General features: G+C 36.2%; 1 protein-coding gene across 10 annotated transcripts in view; it reads left to right on the plus strand.

Moving 5' to 3' along the window:
- The window catches only part of LOC143696843 (UPF0606 protein KIAA1549), a 69,931-nt gene that overhangs the window by 26,859 nt on the left and 18,596 nt on the right, over positions 1 to 24,476 (plus strand). For all 10 annotated transcript variants that reach the window (XM_077193615.1, XM_077193620.1, XM_077193622.1 and 7 more), the window contains 9 exons: positions 6,446 to 8,590; positions 8,826 to 8,914; positions 9,806 to 9,974; positions 10,098 to 10,228; positions 10,998 to 11,187; positions 11,986 to 12,045; positions 12,491 to 12,636; positions 17,105 to 17,282; positions 21,789 to 21,973. In XM_077193615.1, coding sequence (XP_077049730.1) covers positions 6,446 to 8,590; positions 8,826 to 8,914; positions 9,806 to 9,974; positions 10,098 to 10,228; positions 10,998 to 11,187; positions 11,986 to 12,045; positions 12,491 to 12,636; positions 17,105 to 17,282; positions 21,789 to 21,973 — 3,293 coding nt within the window. The remainder of the gene's footprint in view (positions 1 to 6,445; positions 8,591 to 8,825; positions 8,915 to 9,805; positions 9,975 to 10,097; positions 10,229 to 10,997; positions 11,188 to 11,985; positions 12,046 to 12,490; positions 12,637 to 17,104; positions 17,283 to 21,788; positions 21,974 to 24,476) is intronic.

Below are 24,476 nucleotides of genomic sequence, written 5' to 3' on the forward strand. Positions count from 1 at the left end.
TCCGGTAATGCCTTTGACTAGAACATTCTTATACAGATCCATGATGAAAACGGCATAGTTGTTCTTCAGTAGGCTATTTTGTTTCCATAGCACGTTAACAAAACGTTTAATGACACGAATAACACTAAAAACTATACAGTTACTAAATATTAATAATAATAATTATATCACTAAAATGATATAGGCCTAATAACAGTCTTTAGTTCACGAACACAGCACAACTATGCCATCTGTGAAAATCAAAAGCAGCTTCAAACACTTGTTTTTTTACTGTCATTAATGTAGGTCCACAAGCAAAATATAATGCCAGTAAATTAAGATAGTCGCTATAGCGTTATATCCATCGTCGTCTGAGAGAATGTGGCGTTAATGCAGCGACAGATGCTGAAAGTTCAGTCCGTTTCTACTCTCAGTTAATGAGCGTGTTTACATGCACGTTCTTAACCCGATTATGCTGAATACACTGACAATGCATGTGGTCATGTAAGCGCATTAACCTGTTTTCCTTTATCGGAGTCAAGTCATAAGTTTAAGTATAACCCGATCGACTCAGCTAGATTTTTGCCCCTTACTTTGATTCATCCCGGCATTTAAAATACATTACAGGATTATTCACCTCAAAATGAAATATTCCTAATAATTTACTCACCCCAATGCCATCCAAGATATCCATGTCTTTCTTTCCGAAGTGGAAACAATCGCAGCTTTGTGTGCATTGTGATTGTGTGCACAATCGCAGCTGAGGAGGGGGGCCTTATCTCGCGAAACGATAGGTCATTTTAAAAAATAATAATAAAAAAAAAAAATATATATATATATGGCAATCATTAGGTTCCTAACCTAATATATATATATATATATATATATATATATATATATATATATATATATATATATATATATATATATATATATAAATTTGTATTACCTATCGTTTCGCTAGACAAGACCCTCCTCCTCAGCTGTTTTTCGAAGAAAAATCCAGAAATGTTTTCCTCAAAAAAATATTTTCTTTTCCACTGAGGAAAGAAAGACATGGATATCTTGGATGGCATTGGGGTGAGTAAATTATTAGGAAATTTTCATTTTGAGGTGATCTAATCCTTTAACCTGCATTCTTTGGGCTTATTGAAGTGTGCGTATGTGAAGTGCATCCAGAGAGAGCACTGGTAGGAGGACATATCGCAAACTCCGACTCTCTCTTGACCCAAGAAATGATTACCACTTATTGCCACAGTAAGACTGATTAATGACTCTCGGCTTACCTTTTAAAGAGACTTATTCATCAAACTGTGGATATTGATGATTCCTATGAGTTTTACAGCATGAGCAATCATGCAGATGAAATTCCATAGTTTTGCTTTAATAATAAACTTGCAGGTTCTTTAACACTGTACACCAACATTGCTTTACAATGCAAGAGACTGTATACTGTGTACCAATCTGCATACTATATACTAATTTGCATACTATATACTAAGTAGTATGCAAGATGAGAATTAAAGTCAAAATGCATCAAAAAGTAAGCTAAAGGTATCATGATTATAAAGCTTCTTTGTGTGGCTTTTCAAAAAATGTTGATAAATTGATTGATTGTATTTTAAGCTAGTGACTATAGGTTGTGACTATTCCTTTAAACATTTTTTTTTAAATAAAAGTGAGTTTTCTTTTTAAGTTAAATATTTTTAAAATGAATTAACTTTATGGTAAATTATCTGAATTTGAAGATACTATAATAGCTATTATGCAAATGCTTGCATGCAAAATTAAGATTAAATATGACATAATGCAATGAAGAAAATGCTTGCATGCAAAATTAAGATTAAATATGACATAATGCAATGAAGAAAACAAAGAAAAAACTATGTAAATATATCCTTGTGAACAATATATTTATTGTATATAATTTCCAATCAGGGCCATACCCACCATTGAGGTATTTTTCCAAGGAGTAAATAGTAAAGGTTGTGAAATAATTGCCTAAGATTAACTCTACTTCGGTGCCTCAAGGATATTGAACAATGCCGATAACCAACCTTCTCATCTGAGCTGCCTCAGTGATTAGATAGTGCTCATCAATGTCAAAATGTTTGATGTCCAATCAAATTAAAGTAGACGGGCTTTATGTTCACAGAAGCTGCTGAGTGCAAATTCCAACACGGCACTTCCATTCATAAAAGTGCGAGATAAGATGAAAGTATATTTGACATCTGTTTTATGATAGAAATGTTAAACGACTGACAGAAATAATCGAGGATGCAAACTAATACACTTGTCTAATTTCGCCATTTTTAATTAAAAATAGAATATATAATTTACATGATGCATGCAATATAATTCGGAACTATCAATGTAAGGAGGAAACAAGAAATATTAACAAAGCTGTTTTCATCATATTAGGTAGAAGATTAATAGTTTTAATTTAGTTAACAGTTACAACATTGAGTGTCAATGCTCATGGTGTCTTTTAGACTTTACCGAAGGCTTTTAAGATGGTTAATTTTTTATTTTAATTATTTTTTTCTTTTCTTGCTGCCATTAAGGTCTAACAAATGTTTCTTCTACTTCAGTCTCTCTCTCTCTCTCTCTCTCTCTCTCTCTCTCTCTCTCTCTCTCTCTCTCTCTCTCTCTCTCTCTCTCTCTCTCTCTCTCTCTCTCTCTCTCTCTCTCTCTCTCTCTCTCTCTCTCTCTCAGTTGGTCATCTGTTTTACACAGCCGCCTGCTTCATAGGGGCTTCAAACACTTGGCCCAGAGCATGGCAGTGAGTCTGATTATCAAATAACTATTTACTCTCAAGAAGCCCAAACACGGAGCATACTGACCAGGTTAATGTAGTATAAAATGTTGTTTATTTTGTGCATTGACTTTATAATCAAATTTAAATCACACAACAGCAATCACATAATTAATGCCAAAAAGTTGACTTGGCGGAGACTATAGATCTTTCTCTAATGCTGTTTCTTTTGATATCAGAGCCAGAGTGTTATATGATGGCATGTTCTCCCTTATATCCATGTCTTTTGTCTTTGTTCTTTTTCTCTTTTTTTTGGTCAAAATATAATTGTGGGTTAAAAAGTCGTCTGTATGAAGCACATGGGTCTGGGGGGATTCTTCAGAAGGCTGAGTGATGCCAGTTATTGCTTTGTCACAAATCCGTCTGGCTCATGCTTTGAATCTCAGATGTTGTTGAATAACTGCTACATATGTTTCTATGACACATATTCATGTTGTTATGAGATCATTATGTATTTTGAACCTTGAGTTGCATTGTATGTGATTGGTTGCAGATGACTGGCTGTGCTTGCATTAGCATTTGAATAAGGGAAAACGCATAGCATAAATGAAGAACTAAAAGGTATATAAATGTAACCTTTTCTGCTAAAAGTGGAGTACCTCCTTTGTTTTGGTTCATTTAACTTACTCTTGCTGAATTCAAAACAGCAGATGTAAAAAGACAGTCACAGTTCATTCATTGTATTTTTCAGTTGGAAAACATTTCAGTTTTATCTTATTTTTATAGTTGGTTCGAGGTCATTTGTTGTAAATCATCATAAAATATGCATTGATCTAGTTTCATCATAGAATATGCATTGATCTAGTTTCACGTTGATCAATTCCACCTTGCAAATATTACTATTATGATATTTTATTGAAATTTGGGTCATGACATTACATTATTTTTATATTGGTCTAAATCCATAAAATGGACCAGGTAGCACAATGAAAATTTGGTTTTATTATTATTCTACACAGGTCAAAATAGATGAGAAGGAATAGTTTACCTAACCTCCTATGCGAAAACTAGTCACATCTGAATATGGTTAAGACTGTTTTGCTCACTCTGGTGCTTCATTAAGAAGCTCCTCACCTTTGTCTTCTATCCTTGGTCTCAGAATGGGTCATTTCATTACTGTGCAGCTGCTTCTGAATATCAAGCCAAACACTGCCAGCTTTTATACCCAACCTCGGCATCCACCATAAAAAGCAATGCACATGGAAAGTTTATAAAACGTGTAGTGGAATATAAACCATAGAGGCCAATACTGCTTTCAGGAATCCTTCTTGAAAGTGGTATGCTTAATTATTTAAATACTCTCCTGTTTCGTGGCCTTGGCACATTCCAAACCACCAGCACATGTGCGAGATTGTGAATTTGGTAATCACGACAATGTGACATATGCAGGTTAAAAAGCCTTGAAGCATCTGGGTATAATAGCATGATGAAAGTCCTCAACACTCAAACTTTTGTAAGTTTGTAAAAAGTTACTAATGTAACTCTTTGAAATAATATACAGTTATCTCACACTGCATTTGGGTTTTACTCTGATTAATGTCTATGAAGTTAAACAAGCCACATCACTAAATAGCACTCAAGTCAATGAATCAGTTTTCATAAAAAACATTGTTAGTGGGATAGGTTTAATCTGTGGGGTAGGTTTTATTCTTCTTTAATACGTTCTAGGTCAGTGTTGCATTTTATCAGTTGTCCATGTTCAAAATGGATATTGTTAAAATGTTAAAAATCTAAATCAATTACTTGAACTTATTGGTTCTAAGGTTGACTAATTAACTTAAAGGGGTGGTTCGGAATTTTGGACATCGGGCCTCATTTACAAGTTAGCCTGTGTGTTATTTACCAGTGGAGTCAGTTTTCGAAAATGTTCACCCAGTCCTCCCAGTTGCATAGTTCGCCGGTGCTAGGCTAGCGCGAGTCAATGGTATTGGTTAGCCTACCATTAAAACAGTTTTATCCACTCCACAGTTCACCAAAAGCACATCAATTATAACGCCAGACTATCGATGTAAATGTCTGTTGAGAAAATAATGTTAGAAATCAAACTACCCTTTCATCGCATTGCAATAGTTATACTTTGTTCCCTGTATTTATCAGCATAGTCTACAGCGGCGGCGGAGTGATATTAAGTTACCTAGGCAACCGAGAGAGCCGGTCCACATGACAATCACGCAAGTGTATTTACCTGCCGCTGACACTCGTCATCACTACAGAAACAGAGTTTATTTCAAGAATAAAGCAACAAGACATATGATTATGGCCACATTTGAAAGCCATGACAATGGTTCGGACTCTGAAGACGATGAAGATGAGGAAATGTGTGTTATTCAACGAACCATAACGTTACATGTATGAGCCAGAATACACAGACGAAGAACTAATCGAGATGGATGCTAAAAGGTCAGAAAGAGGAAAAATTCTCCACAATGCATTGAACTGTAACGTTATCTCCACTAATGTTGTCGGTGTCGATCTATCAGTTATGAAAGAGTAGCTTCATTAGCTAGCTAACGTTAGAGTAGCCTAACAAAAGTTATTACCTGTTCATCTGTAGCTGTTGGTGAATCTGGAAAGACGGCTGGAACTGCATTCCAACTCAGTGACTTGTTATCGTTTCGATCACTTTGTACAAAGTCGTCTGATCTAAAATGATCGCTACAAATTCGGGCATTTAGTAGTGTCTCTGTCGGTGTCTCCTTATCCAAGCCAGCAGCAAGAAGCCACAGTTGGTTCCTTTCTGGATCTCTTACTGGAAATCTGTAGACATTTTTTGCTGACCATCTTTAAAACTACAATTACAGTACAATTAAAACTACAGTGAATAACCATTTTGCCAATTCTTTCAATTCCGATCGAAGGTTTCAAAATCAAGGCTACTTGACGTTCCGACTGAACGTAGTGCGATTCTGTTGTGTTTACTTTCCGGCGCAGTACTACTCCCGGAGCAAAGTCAAATTCCGCCGCTGCTGAGAAACTAGTTCCTGTAAATGTAATTCGATCATTGAAATATATTTTGATATGTCAAACTACATTGAGTAGTTTGATTTCTAACATTATTCTCTCAACAGACATTTACATCGATAGTCTGGCGTTATAATTGATGTGCTTTTGGTGAACTGTGGAGTGGATAAAACTGTTTTAATAGTAGACTAACCAATACCATTGACTCGCGCTAGCCTAGCACCGGCGAACTATGCAACTGGAAGGACTGGGTGAACAATTTCGAAAACTGACTCCACTGGTAAATAACACACAGGCTAACTTGTAAATGAGGCCCGATGTCCAAAATTCCGAACCACCCCTTTAATATCAGATGTTGAATATTCTCTCTCTCTCTCTCTCTCTCTCTCTCTCTCTCTCTCTCTCTCTCTCTCTCTCTCTCTCTCTCTCTCTCTCTCTCTCTCTCTCTCTCTATCTCTCTATATATATATATATAATTTTTTTTTTTTTTTTTTTAAACCGTTTTCTTCACAAAGCCTATTACTTTTGCTTACAACTATTACAGAGACATATGTCAAATTGCATTGATAAGGCAAATATCAGCATTGATTTGTACAATAAACTGTTTTTCATAGAGTTTTGTTGCTCTTTCTATACTTTGCATCAGATCACTTCATTTGTTGGATTTTATTGTCTTTGTGTCTCCCTTAGACTGGCCTTTGGAGGCTCCAAACATGCCAAATGAATCTTCGATGGAAGTGCTGCATAATGCATCCACCGCCTTGTCTGGATTTTCTCTTTCACCTAGTTTGGATCCATCCAAAGCCACCGAGAATTACAATCACAATTTCAACACTGGATCAGTATTCAATTACTCCTTGAACTCTGCCACAATCCCAGAGCCTCTTGCCACACCTCCTTTACTTTCCTTAAACTCTGGAGAGGCAGTTGGATCTACACACAGAAGTTCCTCCAGACAGCCTCGACAACTAAATTCTCCAGTGCCTACATCCCATAATGTGCCCTTGTCTCGGTCTGCTATCAGCCTAGCTCCCCAAATCTCACAGGGTACAGATTCATCTGTGCCTTCTAGCTTGCCTTTAGTTGGACAAAATTTTCCCTCGAGAATTCCTGATGAAAATCCCATTCCTTCCCCTCTTACACAGAATAGGATGGTGGGAGCCAGTGACACTAATGTACCTTTTGTACACCAATTGGAACCATCCAGCAGAATTAAAGACCTTCAGTTACCAGTCAGCCATGACCCTAACACCCAACCAGGCTATCAGCAGTTGGAGCCAAGTCATTTGGTTTTCATACATACAATAACTTCAGCGTCTGTTGAGCAAACTATGGGTCCACCCGAAGACTTTTTCCCAACCTACACCATGGATGTGGACTATGGTTCTGGAGATTACCTAGAAACAATGTCCTTCATGGGATCTGAAGGTAACGACTATTCGCTGGTTACCAATCTCCCATCTGATGTGTATGACTTTGAGGACTCAAACTCCGAGACCTATGACACTACGTTTCCCACAAGAGTGGGGATTTCATTTTCCAGCAAACACTTGTATCCCTCCACTACCAGTGTTACTAGTTCTTTCTCTAGCAAACTTGTTGAAAGTTCCAGTTTTAACATCAATTCAACCTCAGATGGAGCCAACACGGACTTAACCAAACACATAACAACCTTTCAAAGTTTTACAAATGGTGTGCCCTTTACCATGTCAAGGCCTTCAGTTTTGACATCAGACCCTGGCCACACCATTTCTCTATCACTTTTAACCATCCAACCAACCATAGTCCATTCTCTACCAATTGTCCCGACAACTTCAGATGTCTTAAACCAGAACCAGTCTGTGAACGAGAGCTCAGAGTTGGCATCTGACTGGGTAGGCACTGTTGCCGTCCAACCTACTGATGTCCTTTTACCAGACATGAACAGTTTAGAATATTACACCATCCAGTTGACCAAGGACAATGTTAGCTTGCCAGAGCACACTATCAATCAGACTGTCTCTAGTGTTTTCTCTTTCATGCCGGTTGGCACCACAAATATTGTGGGCACTAGAGCCTACACCATTGACCCAAGTTACATGTTAACAGCTTTGTTTGATGAAGATCTACAGCCTGCAGGTAACGGTTCCTGGACTGAGGAATCATCAACAGACATCTCTGGATTTGAGCCTTTTAACACTACTAACCTGGATCCTTCTGAAGTTACACCTAGTCTAACGGATACTACAGTGTCATATTTGGAGCCGTCATTTACACTGACACCCTCAATAAACCATTCAAATTCATTAGGAGATATTAACTCAACCACTGATTGGGCTACCACACCTTTTATAGCATACAACACTTCCTTACTAGTGACTGTCCCACCTCCGGTGACCAAAGAACCGGATGGCATGTCTTCTTTTAATGACAGCCAATGGATTATCACCTCACTCCCAACAGAGACCGTCTTTACTAGTAGTGTACTTCCCACTGTTTTAGTAACCACCTCTATCAGTGTTTCTGAATTACCAACTGACTCAACCTTAAACGTCACCTCCTCCCCTCCTGCAATCGAGATGGGTGACGAAGGATTTGTGTCTGGAACACCATTTGCCACCATGGTTACTGATGGCGATAACACCACACCGATCAGTAGTCTTACAACCACGTCCTCTCCAGTATTACATAATGACACCACTGTCACTTCTTTTACTATCACAAGCTCCAGCAACACAATGGGGATTACTGTGAAAGACCCATTAGGTACAAACCCAACCACAACTCCTCCAACAACTACTGCCCGGAATTATCTCTGCAACATCACTAAACCGGACACCTACTTGATCAGAGTTGGTAAGACAGTGAAAATGAATTTGCTCTACACAGTATATACATTTACACCAGCAACGTGCTCCTGTCTTTTTTTTGAAGGATCAGTGTGTGACTCAATCCATAAAACAGATGTGCCTTAATAACTAGATTTGCATCCATGCAACATTACTTTTATCTTATCTTATTTTATTTAAATTTTCGTATTATATTCAAGGCTCCAAGAATAGCATCATGCTTGATGTTTACTATGTTGTAGGGTTTCCTCCGGGGTCTACTGTTGGATATGCTAAAGCCAAAGTCAGAGAGATTCTCAAAGCCGAGTACAGCCGCTCAGTGGAGCTACAGGTACTGTAGACATGCGATTGAATAGGTCTATGTTATGTTTTCCTCCTTTTTTTTGCTTGTCTTTATTGATTTCAAGCAGTGACAGCAACTCTTCTACACCTAAAACTATTTTATAATACAATATTAAACAATACAATTACAAATATTTTGATTGTAGATACAATTTTTGCTTTTATAAATGTATTTATTTTTAATGTAAAGCTAAAAGCATTTTTGGATATTGCATAAAAATACAGAATGGATGAAAAATTTCCATGCAAAGTCTTTTTTTCTTCTTTAAACACATAGGAGGAAAATGCTGCTTGATTCATCAATAGTTTTTGTAATTATTACTCCTTTTTTTTTTTCTTTTTTTTTGCATAAATTGAATTCACATCTTGGGTGGAAACACAAGTATGATATTTCGGTGTTTTTCACCTCTAATTTATCAAGAAATCCCTAATGAAATTATCAAGAAAAGTAGTTTCAGTTATTCAGACTGAGGAAGCTGTTTGTAAATTAGGCAGCCTTTGTGTAAGCTTTTGTTTTTTTAAATGTATCATAATAGCGATTATTTAACCTGCTTACTCTTGGTTTAAATCACAGAAACTTTAAAAAGGTTTTGTAATCCAGTGATGTGTCAGTGAAATGTATAGATAAAATATGCCCTTCCTGTTTTATCTCTTGGGTCCTCATAAACAAACCACACATAATTTGGCTCAATGGGAACGAAATGGTTCTTTGCAACTCCCTGCATTTAAACATAAATCATCTTTGACTTTTACAGGCTCACTGAAAGGCTTTTCGATATATTTCGCCATGTTCTTGAAAAGGATGTGAAATTGCTATTACAAATATGATGTACAAATCCTTGACATTTAATGTTCATAATAATTTCTTCATGTGTTAAAGGTAGTGAAAGCTCCTCCAGATTTTGTGTTTCGTGCTGTGTCTGGTGCAGTGGTTTACACTGCCATATCAGTCATTAATGCCCTGAGAATCTCTGCTCGGACCACTAACTCCTTTATCAGCGTGTCACCGATCAGTCTTGTACCAGGCCTGCAGTACCATGTACATACAGGTACACTGCTGTGGAAACTGCATGTCACAATTATTGAATTCTCTCTGGCCATTTAGATTTTGTTGCATGTCAAGATGTCATGAGTTTCTCCAAACATTTTAACTATATGCATGTGTTTTGCAGTACTTCAGTTTGTACCCAGCCACATAGATGTGCGTATGTGTACCTTCAGTGAGCAGACAGAAAAGGGTCTGATCACAGCCTTAGCAGAAGTACGCCGACGCTCACAGGAGTCCACAAACTTTACTGTGAATGTAAGTTGACTTCTTTACCCAGTTAACAGTATTAAGAGCTCAACTGAGTTTCAAACACCAATATGCTGACACTGAACCCCTTCAAATCCTCTTAATTGCTTCTTATTCCATTCCGATTTGCTTAAATGACTACGGGTACTTTAGCATAGCATCATATAAAACTTCTGTATAATGTAAACGATCCAAATGAGAGTAAATTTTAATATTTTTATTCTGGAATAAAAAAGAAGCTCGCTTTTTAAATTGTGTGAAGTGAATTTGAGGCTTGATTGCCTTCAGTGCAGTGGGATGGCATCATCTCCAACTGTTTGCTCTGATTGAATAAGTTCAAACGTTGTCAAGGGAACAAATCTAAAGGCTCTGCTCTTATTCATTTCATTCACCAATGTTCAGGAACCTTTTAAATAGATACCCGAGTGTGAAAGTGTGAAGACAAGAGACTTTTTATATTAAGATATTTATTATCTACTATTTTAGTAGCTAAATTATTTAATTGTTTTATATATTAATTAAAGTTATTTTATTTTACATTATTTTAATTAATTTTTTTTATATTTCTTTTTTAGTAGCTCACATTTTACATTTAGATGTTTGATTTATGAAAATCCGGATATTTTTGGCTTTTAAAATAGCAGAGAAATATGTCTATTGGATGTTTTTCTTTTCACAGTAATTTCTAAAATCCCATTCTGGAGAAGAATGAGTCATTCTAATCTCTAATTGCTTTAGTTTCAGATAATTGTATCTTAGATACTGAATTGTTTTGTAGATTTTAAACATCACACTGAGTCCTGTGGGCAAGGCGGCACAACTGCTGAAGGTTCCAGTTGAGATCACCTTTGCTGTGCGTGATATGCGCGGGTATGTGCCGGGGACAGAGGTGAGCGCTCTGCTTCGACAACTTAGCATGGTCGAGTACAGCTACTATCTGGGCTTCCCTGTACGCCAGATTGCAGAACGTGAGTCCACACACTTATTACTGTTCGATTACATAAATACACTCCCAAAACAACTTATATATAGCATAAATGTCATGAATGCAGCTTAAAAGCTGGCCCACACTAAAAGATTTTTAAATTGTTAGAGACCACAAACATGACAATAAAAAAATCATAATTTAACAGTTTTGTTCCTGTTGTGTGAGAAGTGTCACGATTTTGAACAAGATAGCACACCACACACTAACAGATTCCATTTACAAACAACCAGGGTCCCGAATGTGAACACGGGAAATCTAGCAAAATCTCTCGGGGTCAAACGTGACTTTTGAGTAAACCAACATGGCGGACAACGGGCGAGAGGAAATGGCGATAATAGTGTTTGGACTGCTTTTTACAGAAAATTCGCTGGGAAAAAAAAGGAGAAAAGGGTTTGGATGTAGTCGTGTTATGCTTCAGTCAACTTGTTTCACATGTCAATCTACAGATGCACGTTTGTCCTCGGGGTTCCCCCCACACAACATGATTACTGATTGTAAATATTCAACATGTTGGATATTCACGATTTGAGATCGGTGCGGCACCGATCGTTCTTTCCTAGCAGATTCAATCACTCTTAAGAGAACCCTGATATGATTGTAAAGCGATTTGGGTGTACAGTAGTACATATGAAAGCGCTATATAAATGCCTCATAGCACATCTCACACCACAGGAAAATCTGATAATATGATCTGTAGAACCATCAAGATAATCTGGTCTTTACCTAGCATTGTCTGAAATTTAAATGTTTTTTTTCTTTTCCTTCTCTTCAACATTAGCGTTCCACTACCCAGAGCTAAACACAACCCAACTTCTGCGTTCTACGTGGGTTAGAACAGGTACTGGCCTGCTGATCTTAAGCTTAAGAAAATACTACCATTCAAAATATTTCAAATAAATGTACTTTTCAACTTGCTTTTCATCATAAAATCCATTTCCACAAAAATATTGAGCAGCACAAATTTTTTTCAACATTGATAATAATAAGAGATTTTTTTTTAGCAGCAAATCTGCATTTTAGGATGATTTCTGAAGGATCTGATACGTGGAGTAATGATGCTGAAAATTCAGCTTTACAGCACAGGAATAAACTAAATTTTAAAATGTATTAAAGTAGAAAACAGATTTTCAAACAAATTGAAATACTATATTACATTGTTACTTTTGAACGATTGTGTAATGTTGTTACTATACAATCAAATAACCAGTCTATTTTTGAGACCGAAATGAGCAATTGCTATGCCATAATATCATGTATTACATATTGTTTGTGTGTGTGTTCAGTGTTGTTGGGAGTGTTGGACCAGCGTGTGAGTGACAAGATCTTCCATGCTACTATTGAGAGGAGACTGGCTCTGTTGCTGGGCGATGCATTAGGTACAGGGCGTCGCTTTAAGAGAGCAACTAGTGTGGGAAACAACAGTGTGCAGGTTTGTAAATCATCTGTGTTATCTGGCCTTATTCTATTCATGCTTTCCATGCATGAGGTCATTGGATTCATTTATAGAGCTCATCCTGTGTGCATGCCTAATGCCTCTCTGGATTCTTAATCAATCTCTGTCTTTGTGGAAGATCCCCACACCTGCTCTCCCTCCACACATCATCATTCAGGGACAAGAAGTATCCATGGCAACACCCTCCTATTCATCCTTGGCCTGCAGAGCCACTCAAAAAAACAACCATTTCCCCCGTTTGCTGTCGGCGCGTCTTACTCAAGCTGCAGTCTCAGATAAATTATTGAACACAGCTTGCAGACCGCTAGTGTGATTCTTAAAGCATTAATTGCTTATTCTGCCTACATAGAGAAGATGTTCTGTTTCATAGAGACCTGATTGCAGACTAGCTGACCTTAAGGTTTCCAAATGACTTGTGATGATAATGACATAGTCCGTTAATGACCGCTGATTAGCTGAGAAGTAATGGAGCTGTGTTAATGATGCTCAGTGATGTCATTTCTAATTTTAGAGAGGTGAATTCTGGAATATCTTGTAAGCACTCTTGCTTGAATGTAGGTTGATGACAATCTGCAAAGCTTGGATGTACTTGGATGATCTTATGACATTGTGTGGCCATCCTCTGTGCTGTTTCTGATAATGCAACACATTTAAAATGAGCTTTTAACGTCCCTGGCCAGTGAGAGTTCACTACTCAGGGCTCGTAATGTAGGTCGAGCTCAGGTGAAGCCTGTTTCCACCCCATTAACCATGGAGACTAGAAACAAATTAGACTCATCTTTTAGACCCTCAGTATCTCTGAAAGCCTTTTTGGGGTTTTGTCTAAAAGACATTGAATAGGCTACAGTTAGCTACTTAAAACTAAGTGTAAGAACAACACAGAGTTCTGATTCCTGTGTTTGCATGTGAGGAACAGTTAGCATTTGCATATACATTGTTAAAGTTCTGAGTTAAAGGAAAAATATACCCAAAAATATCAATTCTGTCATTTACTCACCATTTTTGTTGCATCAAAGCCAACACGTGGATATGTGAATAAAAGCCTGAATTCAATGTTCATATAAAGCAATCTTGTCTCTTCAGATAATTTGGACTAAAACGGTCAATACATATGAATCAGTTTGAAGTATCTCTTTATGAACTTTTTGAAGCGTCAAAGTGATAGTTGCGTAGACTGTCAATGGAGGGGCGAAACTCTTAAAAAGATCTTAATTTATGTTTTGAAGATGAACGAAAGTCTTACAGGTTTGTAACAATATGAGGGTGAGTAATTAATGACAGAATTTTTATTTTTGGGTGAACTAACCCTTTAAGCTTAAAAATTGCACCACAAAAGTATCAAAAAGTTGGTCTATTCTAGTGTTATTTTAGTATTATTTATAATATTGATGAATATTTTAGATTATCCTTTTATATTTTTAAATTTCAGTTTTCATTTTAATTTTAGCTGAAGCTTTAGTAATGTTATGTGCTTTTGTCATTTTGTTATTTTTTGTTTTTTATTTCTATTTACCTTTTATTTCAAGTCAAGTCAAGTCATCCTCATTTATATAGCGCTTTTAACAATGTAGATTGTTTCAAAGCAGCTTTACAGAGATAAAAATATAATTTAAGGTAACAGAGATTGGTTTGGTTTTATAGTGGTTCTTGAAAAATGTTTTTTTCCAGCTAAAGTTAGTTTTGATTGATTCACTTCCGTCTAAATGATCATTTGTTATTAAATTAGGGGCCGCTAAGACGACACCGTTCTCTCTAAACAGACTTTAAACGTGAACCTGTGATAGATGCTGATGGCGTTCACATGCGCATTAAGAATTGATTCTATAGTTATGTGCGTTTGAATGTATGTGCGCAGGTTTGTAATTCCTTACAAACCATGCCTAAACAAACTACTTGTCTTGTCTATAAATTTTGATGCAGAATTTTATTTATCTTATCACTTTGGGTAGGTACGCGAACCGAAAAATTCCACAACGCTTTATCTGTAGAGTGGTATAGGGATCCTCCATAGGGTGAGGCTAGTTGGCACTTCAGCACTGCATTATGATCAGGTCCAGGCGAAAGTCCTTCGTCAGATCTGGAAACGGCCTGGATCCGGCAGGCTGCGAGAAAACCTCGGGATAAACAAAGACACTACAATTAGCGTAGATGCCATTCTTCTTATGATGTAACGAGTACATCAGGATTTAAGGGAAGTGTTCCCAGTTCCGGCTGACCTAATCTAAGCAGCCTAATATCGAATTATAGAAGTCTATAGAGTGTTATGTGAATGCTAGGTCAAAGAGATGTGTTTTTAGTCTAGCTTTGAACTGACAGACTGTGTCTGCTTCCCGGACAATGTTAGGAAGATTGTTCCAAAGTTTTGGTGCTAAATAGGAAAAGGATCTACCGCCAGCAGTCGATTTAGATATTCTAGGTATTATCAACTGGCCGGAGATTTTAGATCGCAATAGACGTGAAGGACTATAATGCGTTAAGAGCTCGCTCAAGTACTGGGGAGCTAAACCATTTAGTGCTTTGTAAGTAATCAGCAATATTTTAAAATTTATACGATGTTTAATAGGGAGCCAATGCAGTGTTGACAGAACCGGGCTAATATGGTCGTACTTCCTGGTTCTGGTAAGAACTCTAGCGGCTGCGTTTTGAACTAGCTGTAGTTTATTTATTAAGCGTGCAGGGCAACCACCCAGTAGAGCATTACAATAATCTAGCCTTGATGTCATGAGAGCATATGACGTAATTTAGATATATTTTTAAGATGGAAAAATGCGGTTTTACAGACACTAGACACGTGACTTTCAAATGAAAGATTGGGATCAAAGAGCACACCCAGGTTCCTAACTGACGACGAAGACTTAACAGAGCAGCCATCAAGTGTTAGACGGTATTCTAGGTTATTACTTGTGGACGTTTTTTGTCCAATAATTAGAATCTCTGTTTTTTCAGAATTTAGTAGTAGGAAATTACTAGTCATCCAATTTTTGATATCAACTATGCATTCCGATAATTTTGTGAATTGGTGAGTTTCGTTAGGTTTGGAAGAAATATAGAGCTGAGTATCATCAGCATAACAGTGAAAGCTAATTCCATGTTTCCTAATGATATCTCCTAAAGTTAGCATGTACAGAGTGAACAGCAGCGGTCCTAGTACTGAGCCTTGTGGTACGCCATACTGAACTTGTGATCGATAAGACATCTCTTCATTTACTGCTACAAACTGATAGCGGTCAGATAAATATGATCTAAACCATGCTAATGCAATTCCACTAATGCCAACATAGTTTTCTAGTCTATTTAACAGAATGTTGTGGTCAATGGTGTCAAATGCAGCACTAAGATCAAGTAACACTAATAGAGAGATACAACCACGATCGGATGATAAGAGCAAATCATATTTGACTCTAATGAGAGCTGTCTCAGTGCTATGGTGCGGTCTAAATCCTGACCGGAAATCCTCGCAGATACCATTTCTTTCAAGAAAGGAACACAGTTGTGAGGATACTGCCTTTTGTAGTATCTTTGACAGAAAAGGTAGATTTGAGATCGGCCTGTAATTGATTAATTCTGTAGGATCAAGTTGCGTTTTTTTAACAAGCGGTTTAATCATAGCCAGCTTAAAGGTTTTTGGTACGCATCCTAGAGACAAAGACGAATTAATGATGTTAAGAAGAGGATCTATGACTTCTGGAGGCATCTCTTTCAGTAGTTTAGTCGGTATAGGGTCTAACATACATGTTGTCGATTTAGATGAATTAACGAGTTTGCAAAATTCTTCCTCTGCAATGGCAACAAATGAATCAAATTTTACCTCAGGGAGACTATAATGCACTCCCTGATGTGATGCTGTAGTAGACGGTTGCATAGTTATAATTTTGTCCCTAATATCATCAATCTTATAAGTGAAGAAGTTCATAAAGTCATTACTGCTGTGTTTCTTGGAAACTTCTGAAGCTTGAAGCTTTCTTTTTCGTTAGTGTAGCCACTTTTTCAAATAAATACCTTGGATTATGTTTATTTTCTTTTAATAGGGTTGAAAAATATGCAGATCTAGCAGCTTTTAAAGCCTCTCTGTAAGCAATCGAGCTCTCCTACCATGAAATCCGAAATACCTCTAGTTTTGTTTTCTTCCAGTTGCGCTCCATTTTTCTTCAGTTTTTGTCATTTTAGTACTTCAACTTAAAAAATTCTCTTCACAAAATGAGACTGAATGATTCCTTCACAAATTGGACTGATCCATATACATAATATAAAATTGTAAAATGGAAACTGTTCTCCATATATTCCTACATAAAAGAGTTTTGCAATACGTTGTTGTTGTCAAAATTTTGAATAGAATAGTTTCAGATGCCCATATAAAGACATGCATATATAATGTATAAAGACATTACAGTGAATTAAATTGCATATTGAACTTTGTGTAAAGTTTTTTTTGAACTGTGTTCAGATTGTACAGACCACTCGTCTTGTGGGCCCTGACAACCCTCTGGAGATTATCTACTTTGTAGAAGAAGCTAACGGACAGAGGCTTCCCGCCGCAACCACAGCGAACACGCTCAACAGTCTTGACGTACAGCATGCAGCGATCATCATGGGATACCGCATCCAGGGAATATTAGCACAGCGTGAGCATTCAGACTTTTAACACTTTCAGTAGAAAATATCAGTGGGAGAGAAACTACATAACATAGCATTGCAATAAACTAAAAGATAATAATGGTAAGAAAAACAATGATGAAGTGGTCATTTAACTGATTTTGATTGATGTAACATAGCAGACGATGGTTTTTGTGGTAACATTCTTTATTTCTACTGCTCTAAACATCAAAGAGTTCAGATACCGTGACATCTCAAGAGAGCTCTGCCTTTTTATGTAACATTTATATGTGGCAGGCTTACAACTGCATCACCCACAGCATAAACACTAGATTCATTAGACTAAAATTAGTAGCTTCCTGTTGTATAACATCTTGAATTTTAGCATACATCTTAATATGTCTCCATTTACAGTGAATTCAAAAACAGGACTGACCAGAATTATGGATGTTTGCCATTTAATGGATTCAACGTCATAAAATGTATACAATTTTATGTATTCATTCAATATATGGCTAATTTTAATGCAAATATGATTGGATTGCGGTTTGAGATTTTGGATATTTAATCTCTTTTACATTTAGATGATATTTGCCATCACCCAACTCTCACTAAAAACAAATAATTTAGTAAAACTGTTAAATGTAAATATTAAGCAAATCTCAATATACATCAATTATTAGGGGCCATTCACACAATGTATTTTTCGATTCCACTGCGCTACTTTTCCATTGTTTTTCAATGTAAACATGCGCTAGACGGACATCTTTAACTGTTGCGCTCCGGTCTCACGTCTTTTGCTGCGTCTCGCGCACGACACAGCGTTCTAAAAACGCGGCACTCAAGTTAACTCTCTGGGGTCGAGAAACGCGCCGGCGCGTTTTGCTGTTTTTTTTCCACATAGCAGCAACATAGACTTAAAATACTCCGTCATTTTTGGTCATATAAATAAAACCAACACATGATTATAAACTATAGAGGGTCTTCTTTTTTTTGTGTACACTCACATTAACATCAAAACCGTGTGCTTTTGTAAAATGAAGAAAATAAACAGGGTGTGCTTTCTGCCTCTCTGTCTCCGTTAAATTTTTTTCTGGTGCACGTCTCTAAACTTAAACAAAGCTCAGCGAATACTATTCACACAAGCACGAGCAATATATCTTTATAATCATTTAAATTTGTACTTTTAAAATATCTAATTCAAAACTAAAATAAATATTCTCTGTTTATGTAATCTATTAAAAAAGAGAGAGGTGTCAGCCGATCTCATTATCGTTCTCTTAGCTCATTATTCTGCTAATGTGACACGCCCACGGAGAGCGCGCGGTATTCAAACGCAAATGATCTGAAGCAACACATGCAAAGTGTCAACGCCCCTCATAAACGCGATAACACAACAAATGTAATCATCAGATTAATGTAGCCTACTATTTCTTCTTGCGAGGCTGTGTGAGGAGTAATCCTGGGACATTTACCTCAGAACATGTACTGTTTTTTTTCATTTCGAGGAGCAACGGATCCATCTGATAAGTAAGTTCTTTATTATTATTTTTCTAATCGCGATATCATAGTGTATGTAAAACGCAAAAAGACTGTTTAAATATGAATCGCGTCTGTGTGTGAATGAATGAACTGAACAGTTTTTACCAAACCCTATTGCTATACTGAGATGAGTGAAAATCTACTGAAATATGTTGAAATAACGTTAAAATGTCTTTGTATTAGCAACGTATTAAACTGCAAATTAATATGTATGCCCTAATATAGGCTCATAAAAAAACGACATGCCTATGTTACAGACGAAATATGAAAGACAACATTTCGTCGACTAGTTTTGGATAGATTATTAACTGTTTACTGTAAACTAGACTACTGCCACATTGAATAAGCTTTTGTTCACCAATTTCTGCTCAAATGTTATATATTAGGCTATGTTTGTTTTGTCAAAAATAAAGTCATCAACTAGGATGCTATTATAGTCTTTGTTCCAATGTAGGCTTTATTCAAACTAATGAATCCTTAACTTTGAAATATGTATGATAAAATGTATACTTTAGTTTTTACAAAGAAATATGAAATATCCATCTGAGAAGTAAGTTTTTTTATTAGTGTTCTAATTGCGATATCATAGTGTATGTAAACCGCAAAAAGACTGTTTAAATATGAATCGCGTCTGTGTGTGAATGAATGAACTGAACAGTTTTTACCAAACCCTATTGCTATACTGAGATGAGTGAAAATCGACTGAAATATGTTGAAATAACGTTAAAATGTCTTTGTATTAGCAACGTATTAAACTGCAAATTAATATTTATATGCCCTAATATAGGCTATCATAAAAACATCAAACGATATGCCTATGTTACAGAAGAAATATGAAAGACAACATTTCGTTGACTAGTTTTTGGATAGATTATTAACTGTTTACTGTAGCCTAAACTATAGACTACTGCCACATTGAATAAGCTTTTGTTCACCAATTTCTGCTCAAATGTTAAATATATTAGGCTATGTTTGTTTTGTCAAAAATAAAGTCATCAACTAGGATGCTATTATAGTGTTTGTTCCAATGTATGATAAAATGTATACTTTAGTTTTTACAAAGAAATATTACACTTGAAATATTGTTATTTTAATTGTTGCTGTAATTGTAACCTTTTTAATAAAATAGCAAATAATATATTTACAAGGTAGATTTAAACAAAATCTTAAAAGGTCAATATAAGCCTTCTCTTCAAATTATTTGTATTGTGTTTTATTAGTGACAAATTTGGGGAGAGGATACATATCCAAAACTTTCTGAAAATACAGTATGAGAATTAACTACACAATTACTAGAAATGTTCACCTTGGATATTATACAATTTGCAAGCAAAAATACAAGTGGAAAAATACTATTTTTTTATAGATGTTTCCAACTGTGAACCAATTTTGTAGTATATATACACATTTCTTTTCTTGTGTCCTTGTATTCTTTGTTGTGGCTCAGTGACACACCTGTGAAAAGCTCATTATGCAGGCTCATTAAACAGGTCTTTTGTCTTCAGAGGTGTGAATCAGACCATTATACATGAGTCACGCCCATTTCGCATATTGCCTTTCCAAACAAAAAGTGTTTTACTAAATTTAAATCAATGTATTGTTTTATGTGTATGATTTGGAAGGATGATTTTCAGATCATTTTGAAGCAAAAATCCTAGGCGAGAACATCCATTAGTCAAAAGTCTTGTGGACACATATTTAGTATGTGTTTTGTGGCCTTATTTCAGAGACTTTAAGTTTTAGTTTTTTCAATAACCATGCATAAACAATATTCTCTCAAAAATACAAACATGTACATACATCTTGCTAACATATTATGGTAGCCCTGTTTGTGCTATATAGAGTGAATTTACACCTTTGCCATTAACATGTTTATAAATAACTGAAAAAAGCACAAATGTTAGAGCATGTCAGAACACCTCCAGGACCCCAAAACACATAGGACCCCAGAGGGTTAAAAGAAGTTCAACTTCTTTTCAACAAAACATGTCTCTAGATCTTGTGCTTTTATTCGTTCTATTGACCATCTTCTCAGGTTTTTTAACAGCAAAAACTTGTTATGGGTGAACCGGCCCTTATACTGTATTTTTATAATGTTATAATTCCAAAATTCACTTGTAGCATGTAAAATGATGGCTTATCTAGTATATCAGCCAGAATTGTAGTATTGGTGCATTCCTTCATAAGGGGGAATTAAGTGTCTGTGCCTTTAGTCCATTATTGTTGTTATTTTTCAGCAATACTATTCAGATTGTTTGGAATAAACACATCAACAGTTTAACTAACCAGTTTGTCTTTAAACTGTTGTTCCACCATGATAGAAAAGATAAAAAGCATTGTAGAGGACACTTTACGTCAATTCTAATCGTGTCATGCTGTGTGGCAATGCTGTGAATGTAATCCGTACGCTTGTTACTGCAATATTTTTTCATAGTAAGACCGCTATTTATTTTTTACTTTAAAGAAGTTAATATTTGTTTTTCTTTTTGGGAAGGTCTTATTAAATTGATCAAAAGTGACAGTAAAGACATTTACAGTGTTACAGGTTTAACATTTTGAAAAGGTTTAAATTTCAAATAAATGCTGTTCTTCTAAGCTTTCTGTTTATTAAAGAATCCTGAAAAAATATGAAGCAGTACAACTGTTTTCAACATTGGTAATAATAAGAAATGTTTCTTGAGCACCAAATCAGCATATTAGAATAATTTCTGAAGGATCATGTGTCAATGAAGACTGGAGTAATGATGTTGAAAGTTCAGCTTTGTATAATGTTTTTTTAATAAATTACATTTTAAAATGTATTCAGATAGAAAACAGTTATTTTAAATGGTAATACTATTTCACAATATTACTGTTTTACTGTATTTTGATCAAATAAATACAACCTAAACTTCATTAAAAACATTTTAAAAAATCTTACCAACCCCAAACTTTTAAACAATACATACGGTCCTTACTCACTGACATTCTTGTTTACCCTTGTATATGTTCAGCTGTGGAGAAACAGGCCTCTCCTTCCTCAGACACAGAGAAGACCAACACGTGGATAATCGTAGGGGTGGTAGTCCCTGTGGTGGTGGTCGTCATTATAATAACTATACTGTACTGGAAACTCTGCCGCACTGACAAACTGGAATTCCAGCCAGACACCACGAGCACCATCCAGCAAAGACAGAAGGTGAGAGAGAGAGACTGGAAATGCTATGTGATGATGCGATATAAAAGCAATGCTTCTCCTGACAAAACTAAGGTTCAACCGTATGTCATGCCGTCATTTTGTTTTGTTTCATTTTCTGTCCGCTAAGTCTGCTGATGTGTCAGTGACATTGCTAATAAGTAGGTGGCTCCTGTGAGTCTGAGCTGCTTATCTCGTCTCTGATTTAAATGACTGTAGCCGGATACAAGCCAGCTTTGAAAGATCAGAATTGGATACATGGGGATGTGTTTTTTAGTTGGCTCTCCGCTACTCTACCCATTTATGCTCACAGTTAATCTTGGCATTGGGAAGTTCGTTTAGAGAGTTCATTTCAATGATCCGATTCAGTTGTTCGTTGAGTCCTAAGACAAGTGTTCCCAGAAGTCGCTACGTCATTTTCTGTTGTGAAATAAATGTTTATCTTTTCTTTCTAATGTTTATCTCTATCTAATTTTTCCAGGTTTTTTGTATAAATCGTGTCTAGGCATGAGCTAAACATATTTTCAAACTTGACTAATGAGTGTGTTGTCTGAATGACTAGTCAGTCTTAAGGAATCCCTGTGTATGTATGTAGGGTCCACCAAACTGTCTTGAAACGTGTTTTGATAAGAGAGCCAAGTTTTTCCAAATTGTAATAATTATATACTTTTTAGATGACTAGCCGACCATAACCATCACTCGACTAGATTGTTTAAAACAAATGTGAGATAGTGTGATCAATGTATTTATATAAATTAGACCCTTTAAAGGGATAGTTCACCCAAAAATGAAAATTCTATCAGTATTTACTCACCCTCATGTTGTTCCAACCCCGTAAGACCTTCATTCATCTTCAGAACACGAATTAAGATATTTTTGATGAAATCTGAGAGCTGGATCACTCCTCCATAGGCTTCTTCAGGGATTGAAACTTGCCAGCCCCAAAAAGTTATTAAAGACATTGTTAAAATAGTCCAAGTGACTACAGTGGCTCAATCTTAAGTTTATCAAGCGACTAGAATACTTTTTCTGCGCAAAAAACAACAAAAATAACGACTTTATTTCAACTATTCATTTTCTTCTCTGTGGGCCTCGAGTCCGTTCACTAGTGTAATAGCGTAAGCTTCTGTTGTTGTACGTCACATGCATCACCCACATGACCAGGGTCGGCCAATAGTGAGCCTACGTGTGACGTAGCTCTACGCAATCACACTACGTTAACTGACTAGAGTCCCACAGAGAAGGAAATGAATAGTTGAAAAAAAGTCGTTATTTTTGTTTGTTTTTGTGCACAGAAACTATTCTCGTCGCTTGATAAACTTAAGATTGAGCCACTGTAGTCACTTGGACTATTTTAACGATGTCTTTAATATCTTTTCGGGGCTGGAAAGTTTCAATCCCTGAAGAAGCCTATGGAGGAGTGATCCAGCTCTCAGATTTCATCAAAAATATCTTAATTCGTGTTCCGAAGATGAACAAATGTATTACGGGGTTGGAACAACATGAGGGTGAGTAAATACTGACAGAATTTTCATTTTGGGTGAACTATCCCTTTAAGTACATTTCATCTCATTGAATCCTCTTTAAAGCATGATCACTCACATTACTTTGCTTTGGCTATTGCATCACATCCCATGCTGTTTTTGAGTGCCTTGTCCTTGCAGTCAAATTAATTCAGACATCACTAGTCATTCTAAATCTTGCTACGATATCCAGATGTGTCATGCACAAGCACACACACTTGCAGTCACAGCAGTAATGAAGTCTTACGCTCAGCTGGCTGTGGGGTTAATGCTCAGCAGTGATGTTCTTATCCAGAACAGCGCCTGCTGATCCTCTCATTCTCAACTCCTTGATTTAACTACACTCATCTGAGGAGCACATAGTCATTAAACACTCCATGTGCGCCTTTACTAGCATACTCACTACCCTCATGAACTATCCCCACTCTCATTTACAATCTCACCAATGACTCCTCTTAATCCTTCAATTATGTTCTCTGGTTTAATCAGTTTATATTGTTAAATGGCCTCCTTCACACTTTATTCTTCATGCTTTTACTTAAATCGATACTTCATGGATTTGACAAAATGTAATTTGACGCAAAGGGACAGTTTACCCAAAATTTTTTAATTCTGTCATCAATTGCTTACCATCAAGTCCTTTCAAACCTTTATGACTGTGGAACATTTTTTTAAAACTTTTTTTTTTGTGTGCGTGTGTGTGGTTTGCATCCCAACATTCTTCGAAGCAAGAAAGTAATTCATGCAGGTTTGTAAATGATGACAGAATTTTCATTTTTAGGTTAGTATAGCCTACCTTTAAATTAGCAGTTTCTTTTAAAAGGTTTTTTCTCTTTTTATTTTTGCAGGTTAAAATATTTCTGTAGCACTTTACAATTAAATTAATTTAGATATTGGCTATAATGAAATAACGAGTATGAATACTTTTACTGCATTTTATAGGTTTTATCTAGATTCCAATACATTTCTTCATGTTCTGATAC

This window comes from Siphateles boraxobius, unplaced genomic scaffold (assembly GCF_051911475.1).
Source record: "Siphateles boraxobius isolate OS27281-9 unplaced genomic scaffold, OSU_SipBor_1 31, whole genome shotgun sequence".
Lineage (NCBI taxonomy): Eukaryota > Metazoa > Chordata > Actinopteri > Cypriniformes > Leuciscidae > Siphateles > Siphateles boraxobius.